The sequence below is a fragment of the Naegleria gruberi genome (genome assembly GCF_000004985.1).
Source record: "Naegleria gruberi genomic scaffold NAEGRscaffold_7, whole genome shotgun sequence".
Lineage (NCBI taxonomy): Eukaryota > Heterolobosea > Eutetramitea > Acrasida > Naegleriidae > Naegleria > Naegleria gruberi.
In genome coordinates, this window is record NW_003163320.1 from 183,399 (window position 1) to 207,896 (window position 24,498).

Consider the following 24,498-nt stretch of genomic DNA (forward strand, 5'->3'; position numbering starts at 1 on the left):
TAAAAAAAATGCTCAAAGTTGTGCGGAGGGGTTTTCATCTTAAAAGAAGAGAAGGTTTTTAGGAGTGTATCATCTTCTCTGTTGATAATAATTGCCATCATCATGATTGTAATGGTGAATTTTTGTGATTTTCTTCGGGCTGATGATACAGTGACATCCGAAGGTATAATACAGGTTCAGGTAATTTCGAGACATTGCGATCGTATGCCAATATCACCTCTGACTATTCCGAAGGATCCTGTTGATTTCCCCAAGTTGGCTGATTTAAATTTGGGAGATTTAACTGGGTTAGGACAACACCAATGTAATCAACTTGGTGATGTTATCTATGATAGATATATTGATGTAAATTCAAAGACTAAAATCAAGGGAATTGTTCCACATTATGAATCAAAACAGTATAGTTTTAGATCGACGGATTTGGATAGAACATTGATGAGTATGTGGTCCATTTCAATGGGCTTATTTAAAGAAGGAACTGGAAGAAGAGCTATCGTTAATTATAAGGATGCTCATGATATGGGACGGGAAGTTTTTGCATTACCGAACGGAACACAGGCAGTTCCTATTCATACTGTTTCTGAGGATATGGACTCTTTGTTACTTGGATTTTCATTTTGTAATACAGTTTTGAATAGAATGAGTATTATAAGATCATCAAAGGGATACATCGATTTTTTCAAAAAGCATAGGGTAGTCATTGATAAATTATATAACGAAACAGGATGGAAAGCACAACCAAATGATGGAAATATTGGAGTTTTATTTGATTTACTGACAGTGCAGAGATCACATGATTTATTATCAATTAGATGGGTTAATGAAAATTGGGAAGTCATAGATTCCATTAGAAATAATTTTCTTTTAATGATCTATAATTATAATGTCATTGGAAAAGAAGGAAGTAGTGAATTGATCAAGACTCTCAAATCAAACATGGACAGTACAACCAAATACAAGTATATTCACTACAGTGCCCACGACACAACTCTTCAATCTCTCGCTGCTAGTTTGAAATTAACAAATGATTATCCATTTTTGGGATATCAACCAAATTATGGTGCCTGGTTGGCCTTGGAATTACACGAAATGACTGACGGTACTGCAGCTGTCAGAATTGTCCACGGAAAGCAGTACAATGATACAAGTACACCTCTCAAATTAACCTCCTTGGGCTGCAATACAGAATTTTGTCCCCTCACCGAGTTTGAAAAGCATATTACTCGAGACTCAATAGTTACCAATTGGTGTAGAGCTTGTGATAACTCTCAAAGAAATATTTGTGCTTCTGAATATCTGAAAAGTTCAGAAGAGTCATATATTGCCTTCCTAGTTTCAACACCAACATTGGCTTTCACAAATGCTATTACCCTTATTGCCTTGGTGTTTGCTTGTGCTAGATCAAGAAGACAAAAGTATAAAGAAATGGATTAATAAACATCCAAATTATAATGAATAGTATTTTCCCGAATTGTTTACACTATTGTCACCCTCTTCAGAAGTTGATGAGATTAGTGAAACACTCTTATCATCTACATTGCCCTTCTTCTGGAATCTCTTGACAAAAGTGAAATCTTCCTTATTGAATTCATAGTATAAAACAGATGAAGAAAATACAAACGCCATAACAATGGCACATGATCTCAGTAAGGAATAGAGAGTTATTTCATCTGTTAGTTTGGCAGCCAATAAATTTAAATCAATTGCTGTGAACCCTTGTAAAATTGCAAGGCAAAAGGCACCCAATTTGAAATACTAATTTAACATACAGTAAAAATCATAAAAATGAAGAAAATGGAAACTTACCTTTGTGCTAAATGCTGAGACATCTGAAATTTTCTTTAGAGTAAAATAGATTATCAGTAGGAATACAAAGCAAGCGGCATGAATAAGGAATTCAATGGCCCAAGAAACTGAAATCCACCCAATAACCATGTAAAGTGGACCCACAGTAAATTGGAATATTGCACTAATCAGAACACAACAAGTAATTAAAATAATAAATATTGAAAATGTTAGACAATAGGAGAGGATGGAGTTTGGTTTCTTTTGTGTCTTGACATACTTCATCAGGCCATACAAGTTAACTAGAATTGGAATAAGTGCAAAATAATTCACAAATTCTGAAATGGTAGCCAAATATCTAAATGCTGATATCAAATTCAGCAATTCGAAAACTAGAGATAATACTCTCAAAACAGAAGCCAAAAATATGGCAAGGGATGGTAGTAATTTCATCAAAGAGTATTGATTTCTATCCCTATCCTTTTGAAGTAAATTGATAAGCTTTGGAATGAGGGAAGAAAAAAGAATGAAAAGAGATAGAGCTGAAAATGAAATTATCCCAGTGTATGCAGTGAAATCTATAATAAATTCGGTAAGAGCTCTCTTTTTGCACCCCATACCAAACATGTTAGAATTCACACAATAGCACAAGTATGAATAATCTAGATATGGTGAAATGAATGGCACTCCAAAGTTACTATGTCCACAAAATCTAGCATCTCTCGGAAAATCCTCCAACATGGATCGTATTGTAGCATTTGAATTTTTACAATTATTATTTTCAATTCTCTCATTAAATGATTTGTATCCTTTTGCATTACTACAATATTTACAATAATTAATAAAATCAAATATCTCACTTCGATTGTATGCATAATTTTCACACAAATCAATGCATGTCAAATTATTTCTCTCTTCCACAATTTTAAACGATTGACAAACATCCAATAAACTCAAATCACTAATTTCAGGGAAGGCAATGGTTGGATAATCCTCCACATGCCAAAACTCTTCCACAGGAAGAGGAACTGTGTTATCGGGCAGAATGACCCTTTCACATTCTACAGATGGCATCTTTGGATTTTTAAATATTTCATATTTTGATCCTAACTTTCCAATCAAGGAAGCACTCGATGATTTACATTTCCATTGTCCCAACATTTCGGAAGATGATGATTCTACCACTCCACAATATATTATTTCCATCATGAATATTATAATTAATAATAAATTAAAATTATTCCGCCGACACTTCCAATTCATCGAATTAATCGAATGTGATGAGGAATGGAGAAAAACACTCAGTGAAGGGTTGACTAGAGGTTTTGCCATTTTTTTTGCTTACGATGAATTTTCGCGCTCATTTTAAGGTTCATAATTACAATTTTAAAAAAAACTAAAATAATGATTTTTAAATGCAGCAACAGAACACATAGTTATTTATTACGGCCCAAGTGTTGTTCCATAAAGTTGGCTTCAGTGTTTGGAAGTGATCTTGTTGGATTGCCAGGAATGATGGATTTCTATGTAGTCCAAAAGTAGTTCTTTGATTGGCAAAGAATGGCAGATGGTTGACTTTTTGGAATAACAGCTGGTAAGGAACCAAAAGAGGAATGAAGAAGGAATTTATGAAGAAAGAGAGAAGGAATTGAAACGGAAGAGGAAGTACCTTACGAAAGAATGTTTTGATCTTTTGGCAGAAACTGACAAAATGGCAAAGCTCAAAACCACAAGCAAGACAAATTATTAATATGATAATGTTAAGGTTAGAATTGGTATAATCGAAAGGATGTTATTTTAACCGAATAGTGACTAAACAATGAACTGTTTGTTTTATACAATTTTTTGATAAGTTATTTTTCAAAGATGAATATTTGTAAATACTCAATTTGAAAAAGTAAGAGTCAATCTTGTCATATCTTTGATTCTAAACTTGATAAATTGAACACATTAAGGCGTTGTTGAACCTTAATGTGAAGCAGGGGTTCCCGAGTGGTCAAAGGGGGTAGACTCAAGTTCTACTGCGCAAGCTTCGTGGGTTCAAATCCCACCTTCTGCAGTTTTGTCTCCTAAAATTTTTCCTTGAGAGGTTTACCGAACTTGTTAATTGCATTACCTTCCAGATGATGTCTAGTATATATTATGTAAATATTGTGCCTTCATTATATGTATTCACAAAGACAATCGATTATGATGACATGCATATCAAAGTGTTGAAAATAGTTTAGCTCTAAAAACAAATTACTGATGAAAATTAAATTTATGAATGTGAGCTGAGTGAATGAAATTGTCTCTTGTTCAATTAAAAAAAAAGAAACCTTCATGGCGCCGAACAGCAAAAGAGCTACCATTGCTATTCCTATCACTCAGTATTTGCAGTACTGTAAATCCACAGCAGTTTTGAAATTCCTTAAATATCAAGAACACATTGAATGATATCAGATTGAAAAAATTCATTTTCAATACAGTCTAGTATATCAAAATGTTTTAATTGATTGAACTGCGAATGAATAGTGTCGATATGAAAACATCTAGATTTCCACATCTTAGTGCTTTTTGAAAAGCGGTGTATGGTTTGAATACTTACATCGTCGTTAACTAGATTTCTGATAGAGTTGAACAGTGAATGATTAAGAAAGTAATTGGCTACGGCCATATCACGATGAATGCACCTCATCCCGTCCGATTTGAGAAGTTAAGCATCGTCGAGCCACATCAATACTGAGGTTGGAGACAACTTGGGAACCTGTGGTGCAGTAGTCATGGCTTATTTAGATTTCTTTTTCTTTTAAATCCAAGAATGATTTAATTTCTTCCACTTGTTACCGTTCCACCATGCATAAAGAGGTTTCACACCCTTTTTTACATGTCTATGAGCCTTCCTATCAGCCCATCCCTTTTCTCTTCTTCAAAGAACTTGTTATTTGGTCTCAATCATCAACTTCAAATGGACCCAATATAAATGGTGATAATTTACAATAATCACCTCTCGAAGCAGAGAAAACTTCAATTGTTTCATAACCTTCCTTAGTCACCTTTTTACTTCTATATGAGTGTTTAGCACATTCAACTTTTCCTCTCATTTTTTTATATTGAATTGAATCAATCCATTTAATCAGTGTTATGGTCAATGGAGACAACTCTACTCAAGCATTAATATATTCTAATCAAAACATGTCATCCAATGCCAATATCAACCACACTGCAGAGCAAACTTCCACACCCAGTGTTACTCTTGCAGAGAACGCTTTGTTCCAAAAATAAAATTATAATTTCTGCTATTATTGGAATTTTATTAGACATTAATATTTATAAATCAACTTTTATTCCTTTATGTTATCAAGATTTATTCAAAATCATAAGGTATTCCATTATACATTTTCAAGTACTTGGAATCACTTCTTTTTACAAATCCAAAACAAAATCATTTATTGTTAAAATATCATTTCGTCTTCACACGTATCAAGAACTCCACAAGATCATTGCAAGCTGTCTTAATATTATTTGCTATTGTCATACTTTTTGTTTCTTCGTTCTGTTCACCAAAGTCTCCAGGAGCCTCATTCAACAATTCGATTGACTTGTTTGGCCAAAATATGACCATCATCATCATATTCGCTCTTAACATAATTAAATATCGATTCAGCATCGAAAGCTACTACACATATTTCCTTTGGCTCCATCATCCCAAATACAAAGTCACTACTAACTCCACAATGGTAATTGAGCTTATTCCATTCCATTTTTCTAATATGACAGTAAAAAGATGTACAAAATCTATCTTTCACTCCTTGTCCTGATTTACCAACATATAATATTGGTAACCTCTTTGAAACAATAAAATAGATAGAATTTGGTTTGTAAATGCCGACTGAGTGTTTTTTGAAAAAGTTAGAGCTCACAATTTCGGCAAGTACTTGTGAAGGCCATGTGGGGTATGGTTTTTCGTCAATAATGGTATCATCCGAGATAGTACATTCTTTATATTTGCCAGAATTGCCTACAAAGAATGGAATATTACGGTATTCGCTCTTCTTCCAATCGCCATCTTTCCAGTCATAATACTTGTCTATTTGATTGAAAAACAATTCCTCTAAACTATACGGAAATTTGGCACCAGGCAAGACATTGTTTGGGAATCTATTCCTCAATTCTTTCTTCAACTCTACCAATGATTTCTTTTTAAACAACTCACTTAATTGTTTATCTTGTTCGATGATTTTAGGTATACATGGTTTGACATGAGCCTTATTGATCAATATAGGTGAAGAAGTAATTTGAAAGGGTTCATTCTTTACGAATAGTGAATACATGTTACCTTTGTCCACAACTCCTGATACGTTTCCATCATTATCCAGAAACAGTTTAACATCGATACTACCTTGCTTGAGCTTGTTTGTAATCTCCTCGTATGAAATGTCAAAGAATTGAACCTCAATTCTTAGATTTGAATTGCTTTTGTTCATCATTTTCGTTTATATTTGTTACATTTATTTCTTTATAATTAAGATTTCTATTTACAAACTGTATTATCTATTTCTCATTGGTTGCTTGACTCCTCTTTCCAAACCCTGTCTGAGTTCCTCCATTAATGTAAGAATGTTTTGCCCAATGTGATTGGGGCACCTAGTGATTGTATAATTTTAATGTTCCGAGTCATACAAGGCAGAACAAGGAGGCCTTTAAACAGCAGTTTATTGTTCTGATGATTTGCAATTTCATTCGTCCTCAATTTTACACTTTACAGCAAGCATCTTGCTCAACAAAAGAATGCAAATTTCTTTTTGTTCTTTTTCGTCACAAGTTTCAAGAACTTCGGTTATAGCTTGATATTTTTCTAGTATCTGAGCTTTTCCTTGTTCATCATTTGCTTCTTGTTTGTTAAATTCTTCTCTAAAAATCTTTTCTCCTATGATGATTTTATTGGTTGACTTGGCGTTTTTAAATTCAGCATTATCTGACAATTGTGAATAATTTAATTGAAAGCCTTTGCAATGAAAAGTAATTTTTTCATAATATTCACTACCCGGATTGCTCTTCAACTGTGCAACATCTTTCAAATAGCTACTAAAACTTTGATATTTTTCATCTATTAAACCATCTTTAATCTGCTTTGCAGTATCGCGATCTCCATCATATACAACCGAAATCAACTCTTCGCTGTCCATTTTTTTTTGAGGAATTTTTCTAAAAATAACATGAAAAGAATCTATTCAACGTGAAAAAATGACTAAAGCATCAGCAAGCAAAACACTCCACGAAACTGTTACAACATTGCACAATAGTGCACAAAGCAGCAATATTTGTGATGATCTTGCATACTTTTATTTTTTACTAAAGGTAATAAAAGAGGGTGTACATAACTTTACAGATATCCAGAATTTTGATGCAAAAACGAAGGTGAAGAACAGTGCTTTTTTTGAACAGCTCGTTGAAAAAAGGGTTGGGAATTGTATTGTTCATACTTGTGCGAATTTTGAAGCTATCACGAAAGAATTCTTGAAGAAATGTATTCGCGAGTCCAAAACACAAGATCTAACGAACAGGCAAGAGCAAGAATATAACGAAATCGCAAAACGCGCATTGAAGCTTGTCCATTGCGAATTATTCGATGCTGAATGGAATGTAAAGGACAACTATCATTTTGCTCTGAAATTTAACAATAGCATTTTAGATAGTGTCAGGAAAGACCTTTATTGCATTGACATTAACGGAAATTTAGTAGATAATAATTTGGAATTTTGGAGATTCGATAAGGAACTGGATTGTAAATATACTGTAATGGAGGTTGACGTAAAGACTGTTCTTAAAGATAATTTTTTTGCTTACTTTGATAATTTAAACCTTGAAGATATTAAAAATTTGAATGTAAAGTCTGTTACCGCCGCCAAGATCAGGGACAAAACAGCGGACAATTACTCATACAATGATGATGGTATTCAGTTTTATTTTGAAGATTTCGCAAAGAAAAGGGGTTATTTTGTAATTCAACACTGGTGTCTTGTGAAACATATAATGGGATGGGAGACATGTATTGAATCAGACTTCAGTAAGCTTAAAGGATGTACTTTACCATCCAATGACCAAAATACAAGCAACGACGAGATTGATGATGTTTTGAATTTTACTTTATAATTTGATCATGATTGCCAAACACTTATGAAAATTACAGTATGAAAAACTCCATATGAAAAACTCATCTATAAATGACTTCAATTTAAACCAAACAGTTTACAAGATCATTTCTTTATATTGTTAAGATTTAATTTTACAATTCTTTGGCGAATATGTTTAATATCAACGGAGTGTTTTTTGCAAAACTTTGAGTCCAATATAGTAGCCAACTCTAATGATGACCAAGTAACAACTGGATCCTTGTTCTTAATTATAGAGTCAGATATGGTGCATTCTTCATACTTTAAAGATCTGTTTGCCAAGAAGAATGGAATGTGACAGTATTCATTATTTTTCCAATCCCCACCTTTCCAATTGTTAAGGTTGTCAATCTTATTGAAATAAGACTCCTCTCCGTTTCCAGATAAACTTGGTAATATATTCGTTGGGTATCTTTTTCTAGTTTGTTCCTTCATTTTAACAAACAATTTTTCATCGAACAATTTCTTCAATTCTTTATCTTGTACAACGAACAAAGGCAGGTATTTGATGGGACCTTGATTGAGTGAAGTTGATTTGTCCTCTTGATTCAATTCACTCTTTATAAAAACATGTCATGCTGAGTTGAAATTTTACTCGCATCTTCTCCTGGTATCATTTCATTGACATTTTAATGTTTCATTTCTTTATAATTATTAAGATTTCTATTTACAATCAATAGATTCGTTGCATTCACTGTTCAAACATTCAAAGACTGTAGCGGGATAGTCGCCATATTCCTGGCAGGCTTCTGGTCTTAATTGTAAAATGAAATAACAAATATTTATTCTGATGTTTAATTAATTTTTAAAAGCAAAACTGATTCAAAAATTTAGACTTTAAGAAATTGATTTCTGTTTCAATTTACGCTTGTAAATATCAACTTTCTTATTCTTCTTGCCACCTCTTCTATTCTTTCTATTCTTTCTATTCTTCTTTCTGTAAGTGTCAATTCTTCTCTTCTTATTAAATCTTCTCTTCTTTCCATAAACATCAATCTTCTTTCTGATAATTCCCTTCTTTCCAAATTTCTTCCATCCTCTTCTCTTTCTTCCATAGGTGTCAATGTAGTTGTTGAGCTTTCTATTCTTCTTTCTCTTCTTGAGATTTCTCTTCTTGTTATTCTTTCTAATGAACAAGGAAAGTGTTGAGGCAGCAGTTGATTCTTCTGCAGAAACTCCAGAAGTGAAAGAAAGTGCAAGAATGGCCAAAGTCAAGGCAATCAATAAGATTGAAACAAATCTTTTCATTTTTTGTTTTTTGATTGTGTTTGAGAAGTGAAACATGTTTCAACAGTATTTAAATGTTTGAAAAGAATAGTTTGATTAGTATATTGATTTTTATGATTTTCCATAAAGAGAGTAGCCACAGATTTTGGACATTGTACATTTGGTCTTTGTTAATCGGTGCGGATAATTGAACAAGAACAGAATGAAAGAACTTCAATGGTTGGATTGTGCTCAAAGATGTGGAATATCTTGGAATGAAAAAAGTTCCAATATTTAAAGAACGAAAGGACTCTGTAAACTGTTGGTGGACTTTTTGAATTAATCTGATACATCGTACTTTTTTTATTCTTGTGCTAGTAGTTTCAAGTTGTCCAATGAAGAGTGGGAATCCTCTCTTTAACTTTCGTATATTTTGAAAATGAGATAAACAAGAGGTGCTTACCACTCTATACCAAGTTATTGTTAGATGAATTTGCACTCGAGTCAAATTTTTGACACTATTGCCAATAATTGAGTTTTGATTTTTTCACCTTAGGAGTAATGATATCTTAGCTACCTCTCATTTAATTTTAAAGATTTCATCTCTAAAAACCACAGAGAAAATAATAAAAGATTGGACTCTTTCATTTTTTTTTACAAAAAACAAGGTAATATACAAGTTATGAGATAGGTTTTGGATATAATAGTATATATTTCTTTGCAAAGAAATTCAATAAACCTTACCAAGTATGTGAGAACACAAATTAAGGAACAAAGATAAAAAGACTACAGCACCACAGGTTCCCAAGTTGTCTCCAACCTCAGTACTGATGTGGCTCGACGATGCTTAACTTCTCAAATCGGACGGGATGAGGTGCATTCATCGTGATATGGCCATAGCCATTCATCTCTCAAATACAATGAATATAAAGAACATTAGTTATTAAAATATTGTAAACTGGATAAAAAATGTCGCAACATAAGAACGTTGTTATCATTGGTGGAGGAGTGGCCGGTTTGTATGCTGCCAAAACACTTTCGGATAACCAAGTTTCGAATTTTATAATTTTGGAAGCAAGTTCAAGACTTGGAGGAAGAGTTTGCTCTGATTCCGAAAGAGGTATCGAATTAGGAGGTGTGTTTACAACCAACACATTTAAATACTAATATTTAAACTACTTTTAAAACAGCTGAATATGTTCATGGAGAGGAAACTATTTTGTGGGATATTTTGGTCAACCAATTAAATGTGGAATTGGAATTTAATCATGACATGACAAAACTAACTCCAAAAGAATGTGGATTGGGATTAGTAGTTGGTGCGTAATTTATCAAATTATTGAAATTGGAATTAATGAAATTTCAAAGATGGGAAAATGCTTCAAGCTGACAATCCTATATTTGCAGAATTGGATGAAATTCTTGAAAAGCTAATAAATGATGAAGAGCTAAAATTTGCAAAAGATATGACACTTAAGGAATGGCTGATTTGGAGGGAAATTCCAGAAAAGTATCACTTGTTAGTTGACTCAACAATTGCCCAGGAAAATGCAACTTGTATTGATGTGTACAGCGCTAAGGGAGCTCAAGAAGATTTAATTGCTGAGTTTAATAGTGAATTTGGAGATGGGAATTACTTTCTTAAGGGAAAGAATACTTTGGAAAATTTGATAATTCCATATTTGGTTAAATCCATCCAACAAGAACAAATTAGATTGGATTATGCTGTGGATTCCATTGATTACACTTCCAACCAAATCAAAATTAATGGAGGCGATATTATTTGTGATAAGATTATCCTCACTGTTCCATTAACAACTTTACAACATAATTTAATTCAATTTACTCCAGATTTATCACCAATCAAAAAGCATTTAATTCAAAATCAATTCAACATGAATGGTGGCACCAAGATTATTCTCAATTATAAGAAACCATTTTGGAGAGAACAATTCCCAAATGTGAATGTTGTTTGTGTTGGAGATGATGATCCCTTAATTTCTCAATTCTGGTTTTCGAGCACATCTGAGGAACAATCTGAGAAATTTGGACACGTAATTACTGGATTTTCAATGAGTAATAGAGCAAATTATGGAATTGTGATGGGAGAGGAGAAGGTTAAGGATCATTTCAGAAAAATGATTCAAAATATTTGTGGATTAACAAGTGAAAATGATGGATTTATTGGTGGAATGGTAAGGAATTGGCAAGATGTTGAGCACATTTCTGGAGCTTATGCATCGGTCAATACTTCAGAAGAATCGAGACAAAACTATATTGGAAACCCTAGATTGGCCCTCTCTCAACCTATTGAATCAAAGATTTATTTTGCAGGTGAATTGTTCTGTACTCATTCGCCTGCTACTATTCATGGAGCAATGGAAACTGGAAGAGATGCTGCTTTGAGAGTAATAGCCGAAATGTAAAGTTTATTCGAAAGTGTTTGTTTTTACCTTAGATACTCAGTTGACCAGATTTCAGCTAATTCTTAAGAAATCAAAAAATTTTTAAGAAAGATTTAATTTCTAAATAGCCATCAATCACATGCCAATAAATATGGGGAAATAAAAGTCAAAAAGTCAATGACTAGTCTTGAAAGGTGTTTCCAAAAGTAATGTGAATGGCAACTTTGCACTTATTGAAATTGTTATTTAAACCAACCGAATGTTTCTAATAGAAAACAATAACAAAAAAAGAAACAAAATGATTATGCAAGAATTTGAACCAAAGAGAAGAAACACAAAGATTTCAACAAGTTTTGATGAAAGTCCAATTACTAATATTTCACTTTCGAATAAGAATACTTCAAGTTTCGATGAACAAGTTCCAATTTTCAAAGCAAAGAGACAAACACCATTCCCATATTTGAAGAGAAAGTCAATCAGAATTGACTTGGTATTGAAGCAACAAAAACTTGCTCAAAAGAAGAAGAATGAACAAAAGTTATTGGAATCTTTGAGAAATGACAAGAAACTGTTAGAAAATGAAAACATGACCTTGAAGGGAAGAATTATGCAAATGGAATTTATACTTCAACAATTAAAATCTACCAGACCTAGCACACAAACTCACTCAACTCAACCAAAGAAATCTAACAAGTCAACTGACTCAATTCAATGCACCAAATGTCAAAAGTGCCTCTCCTCCAAATATTTCAAATATCATGATAGAATTTGTGGAAACACCAAGCTCAATCGTTTACTTTCAGAAACGGATTTGAAAAGATTACAATTTCTAAGAAAGAATCAAAAAACTGTATTAAATTTCTCACCAAAGAATGACTGGAGAAGAAAGAGGGAAGAGTTTTTGGCTCAAATTAAGAGCGCCCAAAAGAAGCACTCTTCAAATTGTATTATTTTCTTTAGAACACAAGAAAAGAGTTTCTATAAATCAATAAAGTAAAACACTTGCTCATAAAAAATTGATAAAAGCGTTAAAAGATCCGATGAGACGGAATCGAACCGCCGACCACAGGATAACAGTTTCAGCTACAGTCCCATGCTCTACCAGCTGAGCTATCATCGGTTACATTAACTTTTCCAAAATATTCTAAATAAATCAAAAATACGATTCAACATTATGTTTAATATTACCCCTCCATGTGAATTAATACTTACCAATTCTATTACTGTACGTTCCCAATCAAAAACAATAATCAAGAAAAAAAATGAATCAATTACTCAGACGTTCTTCTCTCGCCAATTTTTCAAAAATCAAAAATTTCAAAGCCTTCATCATTTCATCAAATTGCTCTGCATTGGCTGTGCATTGTAATTTTCCAGTCTTTGGAATGACATCCACTCCACAATATTTCCATTCCTCCCTACAATTAAAATCCAATACAGAAGCCGAAGAAAAGAGAAGAAGAGAAAAATACGAATCTGTTATTATCGAAGCACGTAATGCCTATTATAATAAGGAATTTGATAAAGCCATCATGATGTGTAGTAATGTTTTAAAATTGGATAAAGATTATAAGGATGCTATCGGACTTCGTGGACTTTGTTATTATTATGTTGGAAAATATGAAAGTTCTTTGGCTGATTTGGATAAATATTTGGAACAGAATGTTATTGATTTTGAAACTACATTACATAGAGCTTATTGTAATTTTAAATTAATGAGATTTGAAGATATGTTAACTGATTTGAATGCTATTATTTTCGTTACTTCACCATCTGAATTTCCAAATAGATTTATTGATGCTCGATTAATGAGAGCTAATTATTATTTAATGACCAGGGATGTTGATTTGGCATTTGCTGATTTACATGCTATTGAAAATAATTTGGGAAATTCAAGTTTTGCCTTGCAAAATGAACAACTTGCTCAATTCTATGAAGGAATTGCTCTTTGTTATGCTGCCAGATCACAACACGATAAATCAGCATTCTACTTGACTGAATTAATTGAAAAGGGATACAAAAATCAAGGAAAGACACCAGATGCTAATATTAATTTGAAGAGAGCTCTCTCCTATGTCGAATGTTGCAATTTTGAAAAAGCCATTGAAGATATTGACCTTTACATTTCCTCTAAAGGATTTATGGAAATGCCAGGTGTCTTTATTTTGAAAGCCAAAGCACTCTTTGGAATGAAACAATACCAAAAAGCACTCGAAGAAGTATCTACCTTTGAAGAATTGGACTTTGTCAAGAGAAATCCCTTCATGATTGCACCAGAATGGTTAGACGAAGCCAAACACATCAAGGAAGAATGCAAAAAGCATTTATAAATCAAAATAATCACTTCCACACAACCCACTTTCCTCAAATAATAATAATACTTGAACAATTGCCACATCAACCACAACCAATAGGTGAATTGTACTTGTGTGTGAAACTTTTCACACAAACTGTTGTTATCCAACCCATCAAAGAACTTCAATTAAAAAAATGAGCAGCAGCAACAAGTTCTTCCGTGTGTTGCATCAATCAAAGAAGAGCAAAGCACGTGTTGGTCAAATCATTACACAGCACGGAATTATCGAAACTCCAAACTTTGTACCAGTTGGAACGAATGGAACACTCAAAGGAATTGATAATCACTCACTTTCATCATTGGATGTTCAGTTAATGTTTTCCAATACCTATCACTTGTTGATTCATCCGGGAGTTGAGGCAATTGAACAAGCAGGAGGATTACACAAGTATGTCTCTTGATTTTTATGTTAAACATATTCACATTCATATTCACATCCACATGAAAATATTAAATATTGAATGTGATGATGATTGAATATTTCAGATTTATTTCAAGGAAACATCCAATTATTACTGATTCGGGAGGTTTTCAAGTTTTTTCACTTCAATCAACACCAACAGAGGAAGGAGTTTTTGAAGGAGAATCACCGAGGAAATTGATTGAATTGAAAGGACAATCGAAGAATAAGGCACATTCAGAAAGTTTAGTTGAGAGAGTTTCTGAGGATGGTGTGACTTTTAGATCGTATAGGGATGGTAAATTACTTCAGCTCACTCCTGAAACATCTGTCACTGCTCAACATAAATTTGGATCTGATATTATAATTCCATTTGATGAGCTGTTACCTGAACATGTACCAATGACTGTTATTGAAGAATCTCTGGAAAGAACTCATAGATGGGAATTACGTTCATTGAAATGTCATTTGGAATTATCAAAACAATGTAACAAACATCAACATATGTATTGTGTTTTACATGGTGGAACTAATTTGGATTTGAGAAAGAAATCAATGGATACTCTGCTGGATCCTTCATGTTTCCAATTTAGAGATACTGAAGATGGTTTACCAAATGGATTTGAAGGAATTGCTATTGGAGGAAGTTTAGGATCGAATAGAGAGGAAATGTTGGATGTGTTAAAATTTACCTACAATTATTTGGAAGAGAAGATTCCACAAGATTGTTTCGTACCTAATCATATCTTAGGCATTGGTGATATTGCCTCAATGAAATCATTTATTGAACTTGGATTTGATACATGTGATTCGGCCTATCCAACTAGATTGGCAAGACATGGTAATTTAATTGTTGGTGCTGCCTCTGGAAATCCAACAACATTATCTATTAAGAGCTCAGCCTCTCTCGGAATGCACGATAGACCAATTGATACAACTTGTGATTGTCCAGTTTGTTCTGGGCCAGATGCCTACTCTGTGGCCTACTTGCACCATCTATTCAAGATGAGTGAACCAACTTATATAACCCTCTCAACCATTCACAACGTTAGACAAATGATGATTTGGATGAAGACGATAAGAGAGAGAATAAAGAATGATGAATTGTAATGTTGTTCTACTGTGAATTGACAGATCTTTTTTCAAACATTTCATTCTCGATTCTTGCCTTTCTCAATAAATCATCCAGTTTGTCTCTACCGAGTGGAATTACTGGAAGCTCTCTCAGATGATTCAAACGATCCTCAATGTCATTTAACTTGTTTTTGTGCTCTCTTTCAAGTCTTGCCTCCCTTACATAGTCTCCCTTCTCAGCTTTTTCCTCTTGTTTGGTTACCTGAACAGTTTTGTTCAGAGAGGTCCATCCTCCTTGCTCATAGCTTTCATGGATTTCAAATAAATACCTTCTCTCTACAGGCACAATTGATTTTAGCTTTTCATCTATTGATTCTAATTTTTGAATTTCATCCTTTGATGGTTCAAAACCCATTCCATATGGAATCCCTTCTGGAGGATCATCTTCTTTGATAATTTCAATAAGTCTCTTTTCTTCCTCATCAGTCAAGGTAAAGTAAACAGCATCGTCTTTCATTTCTTGATTTTTCTTCAAAAACGTATTTTCTTCAGCTCTTGGTGTAAGCTTTTTTCTTGTTATACCAGATTTGGCAGAGTCTCCTCTTATGAGGGAATGGTTTGATGAGATTTTTCGTCTCGAGGAATCAAGAGCTTCTGTGGGATTTTTGTTTGATTCTCTTACAAATTTCATTAAACTGGTTTTCTTTAGAATTTCCTTCTCAGATTTATGCCTTTCCACAATAATCCTTATGCTTTCATTCAATGGCTTTCCCTTAACTTCTTTCTGTTGGAGTAATAAGTCTAATTTATGTATCTTCTTCATGTAATCTGAAGAAATGTCTCCTTCCTTAATTTCCTCGTAAGCTTCTTCAGTGGTGATAGCACTAGCTTGAGCTAAATGGAAAATGACATCATCTCTCATCTCAAAAATTTCAGTGTTTACAGATTTTGTTAAAATATCCAAGTCAGGTGGAAGAATCACATCCACTTGTCCGTCTTCTGTGTCAATAACTATTTTTCTTGAGGTTACCTCTTGAACAAATTCTTCTAATTCCTTCCTAATTTCATCCTTTTTAATTTCAGTAATGTCTACATCAGAAGAGTCACCAACGGAACCAGCAACTGAACTAGGTCTAGAAGAATATCTGTTGGTCAACATGTCATAGACTGTTCCAATATTTACAAATTCACTTCTAGAGATATCACCCTCTGTTGCTTCCGATACCATATTACTTTCTTTGGATCTTGCTGAGAGGGCTGTTATTTCTGAAATCATGTCATTAATTTCTTCAGTGTTTGTAGCTTCTTGTTCCATCGATTCATTCTTATCACTAGAACTGATAAAAGAAGTAATTGATGCATCTGTTGAAATAGTTTCATTCATACAAACAACATCCATCAGCTCATCATTAGTATTCAAAATATCATCCAACTCCAATTCATCCCCAATTTGAGTCTGTTCAAGATCAATATTAAAGTTGGGAATTATATTTTTGAGGTTTTGCAAACTCTCCCTTAAATCGAAAAAATCACTGTCTTCCATTCTATCCTTCATATCTTCAATGCATGAATCGCTACACATCGAAAGATTGTCATCCTCAATAAACTTAGTAACTGGTGTTGAGACTTCCGATCGGCTAACTCCAACATTATTACTCAATGGAATTTGTTCCAAGCTAGTAAGAGATGAATTAAGAGAGGAATTGAGAGAGGATGGTATTGATTCAACTCCACTCAATTTCTTTGTAGTACCACCAGATGAGACTGCCCTCTTTCTCAACTTTGAGGAAGGCAACGATGTAAGGAAGGTACCAATTGTCTGATCTTGGCTACCATTGGATGAAGAACTCTTAACAGAAGAAACAGATTCCGACAATGATATTGTTGAATCTACACTGCCAGGTCTTGTCCTACTTGAATTAATTCCCTGAGAGGTTGAAGATCTCTTATGAATAGGAGGAAATTTAAGGGAAGGAGAAGATGAAATACTACTACCAATAGAAGGCTCCTTTTTAAGAGAAGAGGCAGATGATGGCTTCTTTCTCGAAGGGGTTGATAGCATCGACATCAAAGACTTTTTTTTGTAGTTTGAAAAGAAGAGAAATTGGCGCCATTTTAAGACAGCAGAAAAAACGAAACTCAAGAATTGGTTGTCTAGTCAAATTTTCAGATTGTCATGCAACAAATATCATTGGAAAGATAATAGTTTTCTTGATCCTATCCAAAATGTTTCAAGCAAGTATTATCTTCTTCCTCTTGATGAAATAAAATTGATTAAAATTATTTTAAAGTTTTTTTGTTATTTTGTGATTGTTGTTGTTGTGAATTTTCTTCATCGTTAATAAATTAATTCCCTCTAGTATATATTTACTAAAATTTAGTGATGTTTATCATCGTGACCATGTCCGTGGTTTCCGTGATGTCCACCAGATGAAGGAATAACGCCAACTTTTTCAAGTCCAAGATAAAGAACAAAAGCAGCAATACCCCAAGAAGCTCCAGGCCAAACAAGACCCCAATTACGTGGGCTACGGATAGCTTTGCTAAAGTTGAGTTTTGGGTGTTCTCTCCAAGTATCGTATTTTTCAAAGACCATTTTTTTAAAATATTTATTTTTAAAATTTGGAATTGATTTTATTGTTTTCTTTGTTTGATAATCAACAAAACAGAAAGTGAAAACACTTGTGCTAAGCTTACTTGAAACAACAAGAAAAGATATCAAATTTATAATATTTAAAGACCCAGTTGTATTGTTTAGGATTGAAATAATTTAAAGAAAATAAATACATGATATTCTCAATGTGTGTTGAAAATTATAGCATCATATTCAATTCTTGTCCATTAGTTCATGTCGGAATGTGTGTTTGATTATTCTTATTTTCTCTCGGTGTATTTATTGTTGTGGTTGTTGAGCAGCAGCTTGCATTTGTTTCACTTCTTCTGGTGTAAATTCAGTTTCATAAACACCATTCCATTGTAAGAACTTCATCTTTGGTGGAATGTGGTCCTTTGGTATATCACAGTCATATTCAAGAGTAATAGCTTCATCCTTTTCATATTTGACATCATCAGCGTCAATTTCCCAAGCTCTCCATTCGGCAACCTTTGGAATTAAATCAAGTTGATCTTCCAATAAAACAATAATTTCTTCAACTTGTCCTCTGTTCAAAGTGTCTTCAACAACTTGATAATCATCAGTTGATCTACAAACTTGACTAATATATTTAAAGTTATTTTCGTTTGATGTTCTGAAAAAGGTTCCCTTTGGAATGTTGCATGAATCCAACTTGTTCAATCCGTCATCACAGAGCATTAAAATCATTTCTCTCCATCTTGGTTGGGCAGGGAAACCGACGATACCAGTCATGGTCTTGACTCTTGGAGCCAATAATTTGGAGCAAGCACGAAACATTTTTTGTTTGATGATTTTAAAAATATTTTAATTTTATTAAATTTTGCTTTTCTCTTCTTCCGTGGTGGTACAAGGTGTTGTAGTTAAACATATTTGATATATCATTGAATTTCTTATTGGAATGAATGGTCAGTTTATTGGAATGAATTGTATTCCAATTATGTTTTGTTAAAATTTTAAATAATTGTAGAGTTATTCTATTTGATTGTAGTTATACTATATGATAATTTTAAGAATTAATTTTCTTCTGTTATCTTTCTCTTGTACATTTACGAGAATAGAGTGATTAGCCATTGATGATTGATTCTAATTCCATTATTATTTAATTATTAGAATATGCTCCACCTCCGAGATGGTATTCCAAAAAATCAAAAAGATATGAATATCTGCTTTATTCATCCAATACATTTAATCTTTCCATAGATCATCTATTCCAACAAATATTACATTAATTTCATCCAATCCAGTCTGTATGCTGTTCCTCATCATTTTAATACCATCGATTTTTTTTACTCATTTCTTGCTTGCCAAACTTCCATTGTAAAAATACTGTCAACCCTAAGTTTTATAAAAATTTGTTGAAAAAAAAATAATCAAAGGTAATGTCGTCAATATCATCATCATTTTTTACTAACTAATTTCCTCTAAATTATTTTCTTGTTGCAACACAGACAATGGTCAGAAACGCTGCTACACCAGTTGTTGGTAAGAAGGTTAAGGGAGTCAAGAAGACTAGACAAATTACCTACAAGTTCCACGTTGATGCTCACATCCCAGTTCAAGATGGTATCCTTGATTTGGATCACTTCGAACAATACATTAGAGATAAGTTCAAGGTTGACGGAAAGGCTGGTAACTTGAAGGATAAGGTCAGATTCCACAAGAAGTTGAACAGACTCTATGTTTTCACTGAAGTTAAGACATCCAAGAGATATTTGAAGTATCTTACCAAGAAGTACCTCAAGAAGCACAGTTTGAGAGATTGGTTGCACGTTGTCTCCAAGCAAAACCAAAGAGCTTATGAATTGAGATACTACAATATTGCCGGTGATCAAGAAGAAGCTGCTGAACAAGAAGAAGAAGAAACCAAGCAATAAATTTATCAAAAAACCATTTAAAATTATTAAATTCAATTCTCTATTATTTTTTGCAGTATTAAGTTGGTAAGATAATCAATGAATTTCCGAAGTTGTTCACTTTTCCACCATCCACTTGAATCCTTTCAAGTTGGTTGATAAAAAGAAAATAATATTAAGATAAAGATTTTTGAGAGTCATGAAGCCTGCAGCGTGTATTGAAAGGAGCTGGAGGAGAACAAACAATCTAGGCTATATGAGGTAGTTCGAGCAGGTCAAAGGTCGAAATCAATGACCCGCAGATACGTACCCAATGGTAGTAATCATTTTCACCAATTATCAACCTTTCCTTCACACTTTTCATTTTATCGAGAACAACATTTTGGTTTATTAATTTGTTTATTTCTAAAAAATTAATCACCCAAATATTTCAAATTATCTTTGAACAATTAATGTAGCATTGTTTTATTAGCAAAATTTGTGGTCCTAGTAGCATCTTAGCTGAAAAAACTCCTCAATGATAAAAACATGATGATTCTCTCTAAAAATTAACACCCAAACAAATGAAAGTACTCTTTTCCAAACTCTCAAAACTTGAAATCAAGCCCATCATCTTTTGTCAGGTATTCTCACACTCACTTGATATATCTGTTTATCTATCTCAATCTATCAACAAGTGTTTCAAAAATCAAATCCAAATTTAATCCCTGTTTGGCACTCGTCTCAAAATATTGCATATCATTGTCCATTGCAAATTCACGAGCAATCTTTTCTGAAATGACTCTCTTATCGGTGAGATCTACCTTATTTCCAACTAGAATGGAAACAACATTGGGTGCTGAGAACTTTTTCACTTCTCTATGAATTTCACATGTATTGAATTAATTGAATTTCATTTGAATTTTACACAAATTATTCATCAATATTTGAATAATTTAACAGAATTGCAAATTATTTAATGACATTGAGGTTAATTTATCCAATTAAAATAGTAAATCTTACTTACTTGATCCATTTTTGAACATTTGCCAATGCCCTATCATCAGTCAAATCAAAAACCACAATTACAGCAGGTATTCCTCTATAATATGAATTTGTAATCTGTTATTAAAATCAATTTTTCCAAATAAAATTGCAAAATTCCAAAAATCCCCAAATTTTCATTCCACTTACAGTTCTATATCTTTCCTATTTGTAATTTCAATGAATTTATAATAAATAAATGGGGTTTAAAAAATACAAACCTGTCCAGCAGTATCCCATATTTGTATTGCTATTGTTTTATCTCCTTTTTTCAAATACTTTAGTTTAAAATCGACTCCGATAGTAGAAACTAATCCTTCATCAAATTTTCCTTCTGTATATTTCAAAACAAGTGAACTTTTACCACAATTCGAATCTCCAATGACCAACATTTTGACCATTTCATCACTGAAATTTGTTAGAAAGCATGAAAACTAAGTCGAAACTTACTATTTTTGTTTCTCGTTGTTGTTCGAATCAAGTGTGATGATAGTATTATTGTGCACCGGATTAGATAGAATTAAATCATTACTGGCCGAATAATTATTCGGACGAGAAACTTCACTGTTCGAAGAAGGGACATTAGTTTGGTTTCTTCCATGATGATTGCAATTTCCCATTATTTCCACTTTCTTTAAGATAATTGTGATGATAACTTGTAAAACAGAGAATAGTTTGTGTCCTGTGTATGTGTGGTTTCGAAAAGAACAATTCGAACTAGTGTATTTTTTTTATGCGAAACGAAATGTGACAAATAAACTAAACTGGCTAATTAACTTTGATATCCACTAAAGTGAATACAATTCTCTATTGCAATCCATCATTTCAGTTCTACAAAACCTTTTCTAAATTCATTAAAGTTCGTCAGCTTTACAATTTTATTTACATTTAATACTTTAACTATTTACAAAAAATTTTACAAGGCAAGTGCCAAAATTAATGCAATCACACCAATAATTACCAAACCAGTTACCACTACAGCTGCAGAAATGTAAATCCATCTCTTTGCCATGGCCCATTTGAGCTTTCTTCCTCCACGTTGGAAAATTTCTGCTTGTTCTCTCAGCGAATCAGTTTCAACAATTAATTCGTGCATCTTTTTCTGATTATCCAAAATTTTATCAATGTTGATAATCATGACATTCTTGACTTCATCTACTGCATTTTGTAATTTGGAGATCTTGTCATTGTTTGTATCGTTGTGGAATTGCATGAGCTTGGTCAAGTTGACTTGTTTCTTGTGTTGATGATATTCTGTGGACATGGATTCAATCATATTCCAACAGATACGTTGCTTGCCATCTTGTGTACTAATGACAACATAGAATAAATCACCAAGAGATGATCTTTCTCTCTTGATGAAGAAATTGAACATTTCATGAGTGAGAATGAGCTTGTCATAATTTGACATATTTTCCTTATTGACCATTTTTGGAATGACTTTTTGTTCAATGACCATTCTCAAAGTCTTTTGGCAAGATGTTTCAGCAATGACTGAAATATTGACGGAATTATCCATTGTACTCTTGATAATTCCTTCAGCAATCAATGCATAAGTAATTGACATTTTTCGATATTTATTTGATAGAAAAGAAACTAAAAAAACGTTATATTCGATTAGTAGACAATCTCTAGTTTGAATTTATGTTGTTTTTTTCATTGTTTCCATTCAACTTTGCTCTTAAATAATTAAATTCTTTACTAGTATTGACAAGAATTTTTTATTTTTAGCTGCACGGTTCAATGTTAAACGTTTTTCCTTTTTACTGAAATGTTGAATGGATTCTAGAAGGCAACGGTCAAGTGATGACGAAAGCAATTATCATCGTACCTCCAACGTTAATTTGTTAATTCTGAAAAACTGTTCTTGCAATGTTCTATTTACAAGATTTTCAATGATTTTCTGAAAGTGTTGTTGATCCGAATGTGATTTAGAATGCAGTAATTGACAAGTTATTTGAAAACATGGTTAGATAATTGATCTTTCAGGTTCCTTTTCAATTTGAATGTGTGTTTCTAAAAGGTGTGAGTGGGCCCCAGCGTTTTACTTTTATTAGAAACCAAATAAGATTCAAAAACTATTGACGTAATTTACCTTTTTATTTAAATTGGACAAGAACATGGAAATTCTAACTCCTTTTGAATAATAGAAGATCTATAGGAATAGAATTTCCTCAAACCTAAATTAACCTTTTTTGGAAATTGGTCCTATTGAGATATTTGATCAACTCACTTTTATTGGCCCTTGCATTGCTTTTCATCAAACCAAACAAGAAAAAAAGAATAATGCGATCCAGAGTTAAATTTTGCCTATCATTGTTTGTTATTTTGATGTTTTTGTTTGTTGTCTATTGTCAAGTAGACGAAAGTCCAACACCAGAGTTTTCATTAGAAACACCAACACCTGAAGAATCCTCAGCTCCTGAGCAACCTACTCCAGAACAATCAGTTAGTCAACCAACACCTGAAGAGTCAAGTCCAAATGAGCAGCCTACACCTGAAGTATCAGATACACCAATTCCAGAAGAATCTACTAGTCAACCAACACCTGAAACCTCAAGTGAACAACCTGAGCCTGAAGCTTCTACTGAGCAACCAACACCTGAATCATCAACAGAAACTCCAATTCCAGAAGAATCTTCAAGTCAACCAACACCTGAAACTTCAAGTGAGCAACCAACACCAGAAGAATCAACTAGTCAACCAACACCAGAAGTATCTGAAACTCCATTTCCAGAAGAATCTACTAGTCAACCTACTCCTGAGACATCTAGTGAACAGCCAACACCTGAATCATCAACTGAACAACCAACACCAGAAACATCTGATGTGCCAACACCTGAAACATCAAGTGAACAACCTGTTCCAGAAGAATCTACTAGTCAACCAACACCTGAAACTTCAAGTGAACAACCAACACCAGAAGTGTCAGATCCACCAGTTCCAGAAGATTCTAATAGTCAACCAACACCTGAAACATCTGTAGATCAACCAACTCCAGAAGTATCTGAAACTCCAATTCCAGAGGAATCAATTTCACCTGAAACATCTGAAACTCCACAACCAGAAAGCTCAACTGAAACACCAACACCTGAAGAATCAATTGCTCCTGAACCTTCTGAACCAACAACTCCAGAAACATCAAGTGAACAACCAACTCCAGAGGAATCTTCCACCACTCAACCAGAAACATCTTCAACAACTAGTCCAGAAACTTCTCAAGAAACCACTCAACCAGAATCATCCACTGCATCAGAAAATCCAACCACTCCAGAATCATCAAGTCAATCCACTGATTCCACTGACTCAACTGATGATACAAGCTCACAAACAGAAGATTTTGAAAATACCCTCTTCTCAGCAGAAGAAGATGAAGACGATTCAATTATCGGAGCTCAAGTATTAAGCAATGCACCAAGTTTCAAGATTAGAGTTAAGAATCAAGCAAGATGTAAACGTTCCTTGCAGGGATGTGTTGCCTTGATGAAGAATTGTAAGCAAGAACCTAAATTCTTCTTGGATGGAAATGGATGTATTCTATGTGAATGTCATTGATAGGAGATTTAATATTATTATTTATTATTATTATTATCTATTTGTAAACAT

The 24,498-nt window shown here is 33.2% G+C and overlaps 16 protein-coding genes and 2 non-coding genes across 18 annotated transcripts; 9 read left to right on the forward strand and 9 right to left on the reverse strand.

Moving 5' to 3' along the window:
• Positions 1–204: 204 nt before the first annotated feature.
• On the forward strand, positions 205–1,434 carry NAEGRDRAFT_63547 (uncharacterized protein; the record flags this gene model as incomplete). Its single annotated transcript, XM_002680988.1, has 1 exon — positions 205–1,434. The coding sequence occupies one exon, from the start codon at positions 205–207 to the stop codon at positions 1,432–1,434; it is 1,230 nt and encodes a 409-aa protein (XP_002681034.1).
• A 321-nt stretch (positions 1,435–1,755) lies between these two features.
• On the reverse strand, positions 1,756–3,117 carry NAEGRDRAFT_63548 (uncharacterized protein; the record flags this gene model as incomplete). Its single annotated transcript, XM_002681135.1, has 1 exon — positions 1,756–3,117. The coding sequence occupies one exon, from the start codon at positions 3,115–3,117 to the stop codon at positions 1,756–1,758; it is 1,362 nt and encodes a 453-aa protein (XP_002681181.1).
• Positions 3,118–3,763: 646 nt separating this feature from the next.
• Positions 3,764–3,844, forward strand: NAEGRDRAFT_t108. Its single transcript has one exon. It is a non-coding gene; the product is annotated as a tRNA-Leu (tRNA).
• A 1,501-nt stretch (positions 3,845–5,345) lies between these two features.
• NAEGRDRAFT_46516 (uncharacterized protein) lies at positions 5,346–6,254 on the reverse strand (the record flags this gene model as incomplete). The annotated part of the gene is made up of 1 exon (XM_002681136.1): positions 5,346–6,254. One exon carries the CDS (start codon positions 6,252–6,254, stop codon positions 5,346–5,348), a length of 909 nt encoding a protein of 302 aa, XP_002681182.1.
• Positions 6,255–6,455: 201 nt separating this feature from the next.
• On the reverse strand, positions 6,456–6,953 carry NAEGRDRAFT_78468 (uncharacterized protein; the record flags this gene model as incomplete). The annotated part of the gene is made up of 1 exon (XM_002681137.1): positions 6,456–6,953. One exon carries the CDS (start codon positions 6,951–6,953, stop codon positions 6,504–6,506), a length of 450 nt encoding a protein of 149 aa, XP_002681183.1. The 3' UTR covers positions 6,456–6,503.
• A 58-nt stretch (positions 6,954–7,011) lies between these two features.
• Positions 7,012–7,920, forward strand: NAEGRDRAFT_46517 (uncharacterized protein; the record flags this gene model as incomplete). The annotated part of the gene is made up of 1 exon (XM_002680989.1): positions 7,012–7,920. The coding sequence occupies one exon, from the start codon at positions 7,012–7,014 to the stop codon at positions 7,918–7,920; it is 909 nt and encodes a 302-aa protein (XP_002681035.1).
• Positions 7,921–8,777: 857 nt separating this feature from the next.
• Positions 8,778–9,188, reverse strand: NAEGRDRAFT_63551 (uncharacterized protein; the record flags this gene model as incomplete). Its single annotated transcript, XM_002681138.1, has 1 exon — positions 8,778–9,188. The coding sequence occupies one exon, from the start codon at positions 9,186–9,188 to the stop codon at positions 8,778–8,780; it is 411 nt and encodes a 136-aa protein (XP_002681184.1).
• A 927-nt stretch (positions 9,189–10,115) lies between these two features.
• On the forward strand, positions 10,116–11,572 carry NAEGRDRAFT_46518 (uncharacterized protein; the record flags this gene model as incomplete). The annotated part of the gene is made up of 3 exons (XM_002680990.1): positions 10,116–10,281; positions 10,337–10,465; positions 10,554–11,572. 3 exons carry the CDS (start codon positions 10,116–10,118, stop codon positions 11,570–11,572), a joined length of 1,314 nt encoding a protein of 437 aa, XP_002681036.1.
• Positions 11,573–11,849: 277 nt separating this feature from the next.
• On the forward strand, positions 11,850–12,548 carry NAEGRDRAFT_63553 (uncharacterized protein; the record flags this gene model as incomplete). The annotated part of the gene is made up of 1 exon (XM_002680991.1): positions 11,850–12,548. One exon carries the CDS (start codon positions 11,850–11,852, stop codon positions 12,546–12,548), a length of 699 nt encoding a protein of 232 aa, XP_002681037.1.
• Positions 12,549–12,587: 39 nt separating this feature from the next.
• Positions 12,588–12,671, reverse strand: NAEGRDRAFT_t122. Its single transcript has one exon. It is a non-coding gene; the product is annotated as a tRNA-Tyr (tRNA).
• Positions 12,672–12,813: 142 nt separating this feature from the next.
• On the forward strand, positions 12,814–13,881 carry NAEGRDRAFT_46519 (uncharacterized protein; the record flags this gene model as incomplete). The annotated part of the gene is made up of 1 exon (XM_002680992.1): positions 12,814–13,881. The coding sequence occupies one exon, from the start codon at positions 12,814–12,816 to the stop codon at positions 13,879–13,881; it is 1,068 nt and encodes a 355-aa protein (XP_002681038.1).
• Positions 13,882–14,041: 160 nt separating this feature from the next.
• NAEGRDRAFT_60324 (uncharacterized protein) lies at positions 14,042–15,417 on the forward strand (the record flags this gene model as incomplete). Its single annotated transcript, XM_002680993.1, has 2 exons — positions 14,042–14,295; positions 14,394–15,417. 2 exons carry the CDS (start codon positions 14,042–14,044, stop codon positions 15,415–15,417), a joined length of 1,278 nt encoding a protein of 425 aa, XP_002681039.1.
• Positions 15,418–15,424: 7 nt separating this feature from the next.
• On the reverse strand, positions 15,425–17,449 carry NAEGRDRAFT_46520 (uncharacterized protein; the record flags this gene model as incomplete). The annotated part of the gene is made up of 1 exon (XM_002681139.1): positions 15,425–17,449. The coding sequence occupies one exon, from the start codon at positions 17,447–17,449 to the stop codon at positions 15,425–15,427; it is 2,025 nt and encodes a 674-aa protein (XP_002681185.1).
• Positions 17,450–18,107: 658 nt separating this feature from the next.
• On the reverse strand, positions 18,108–18,793 carry NAEGRDRAFT_78469 (NADH-ubiquinone oxidoreductase; the record flags this gene model as incomplete). Its single annotated transcript, XM_002681140.1, has 1 exon — positions 18,108–18,793. The coding sequence occupies one exon, from the start codon at positions 18,791–18,793 to the stop codon at positions 18,275–18,277; it is 519 nt and encodes a 172-aa protein (XP_002681186.1). The 3' UTR covers positions 18,108–18,274.
• Positions 18,794–19,385: 592 nt separating this feature from the next.
• Positions 19,386–19,918, forward strand: NAEGRDRAFT_78470 (60S ribosomal protein L22). Its single transcript, XM_002680994.1, has 2 exons — positions 19,386–19,392; positions 19,465–19,918. The coding sequence occupies exon 2, from the start codon at positions 19,468–19,470 to the stop codon at positions 19,888–19,890; it is 423 nt and encodes a 140-aa protein (XP_002681040.1). The 5' UTR covers positions 19,386–19,392; positions 19,465–19,467; the 3' UTR covers positions 19,891–19,918.
• Positions 19,919–20,525: 607 nt separating this feature from the next.
• Positions 20,526–21,293, reverse strand: NAEGRDRAFT_60325 (rab family small GTPase; the record flags this gene model as incomplete). Its single annotated transcript, XM_002681141.1, has 4 exons — positions 20,526–20,727; positions 20,876–20,970; positions 21,043–21,057; positions 21,114–21,293. The coding sequence occupies 4 exons, from the start codon at positions 21,291–21,293 to the stop codon at positions 20,526–20,528; spliced, it is 492 nt and encodes a 163-aa protein (XP_002681187.1).
• A 455-nt stretch (positions 21,294–21,748) lies between these two features.
• Positions 21,749–22,549, reverse strand: NAEGRDRAFT_78471 (synaptobrevin/VAMP protein). The gene has a single exon (XM_002681142.1). It carries the CDS (start codon positions 22,457–22,459, stop codon positions 21,809–21,811), a length of 651 nt encoding a protein of 216 aa, XP_002681188.1. The 5' UTR covers positions 22,460–22,549; the 3' UTR covers positions 21,749–21,808.
• Positions 22,550–23,178: 629 nt separating this feature from the next.
• NAEGRDRAFT_63560 (uncharacterized protein) lies at positions 23,179–24,447 on the forward strand (the record flags this gene model as incomplete). The annotated part of the gene is made up of 1 exon (XM_002680995.1): positions 23,179–24,447. The coding sequence occupies one exon, from the start codon at positions 23,179–23,181 to the stop codon at positions 24,445–24,447; it is 1,269 nt and encodes a 422-aa protein (XP_002681041.1).
• Positions 24,448–24,498: the final 51 nt, after the last annotated feature.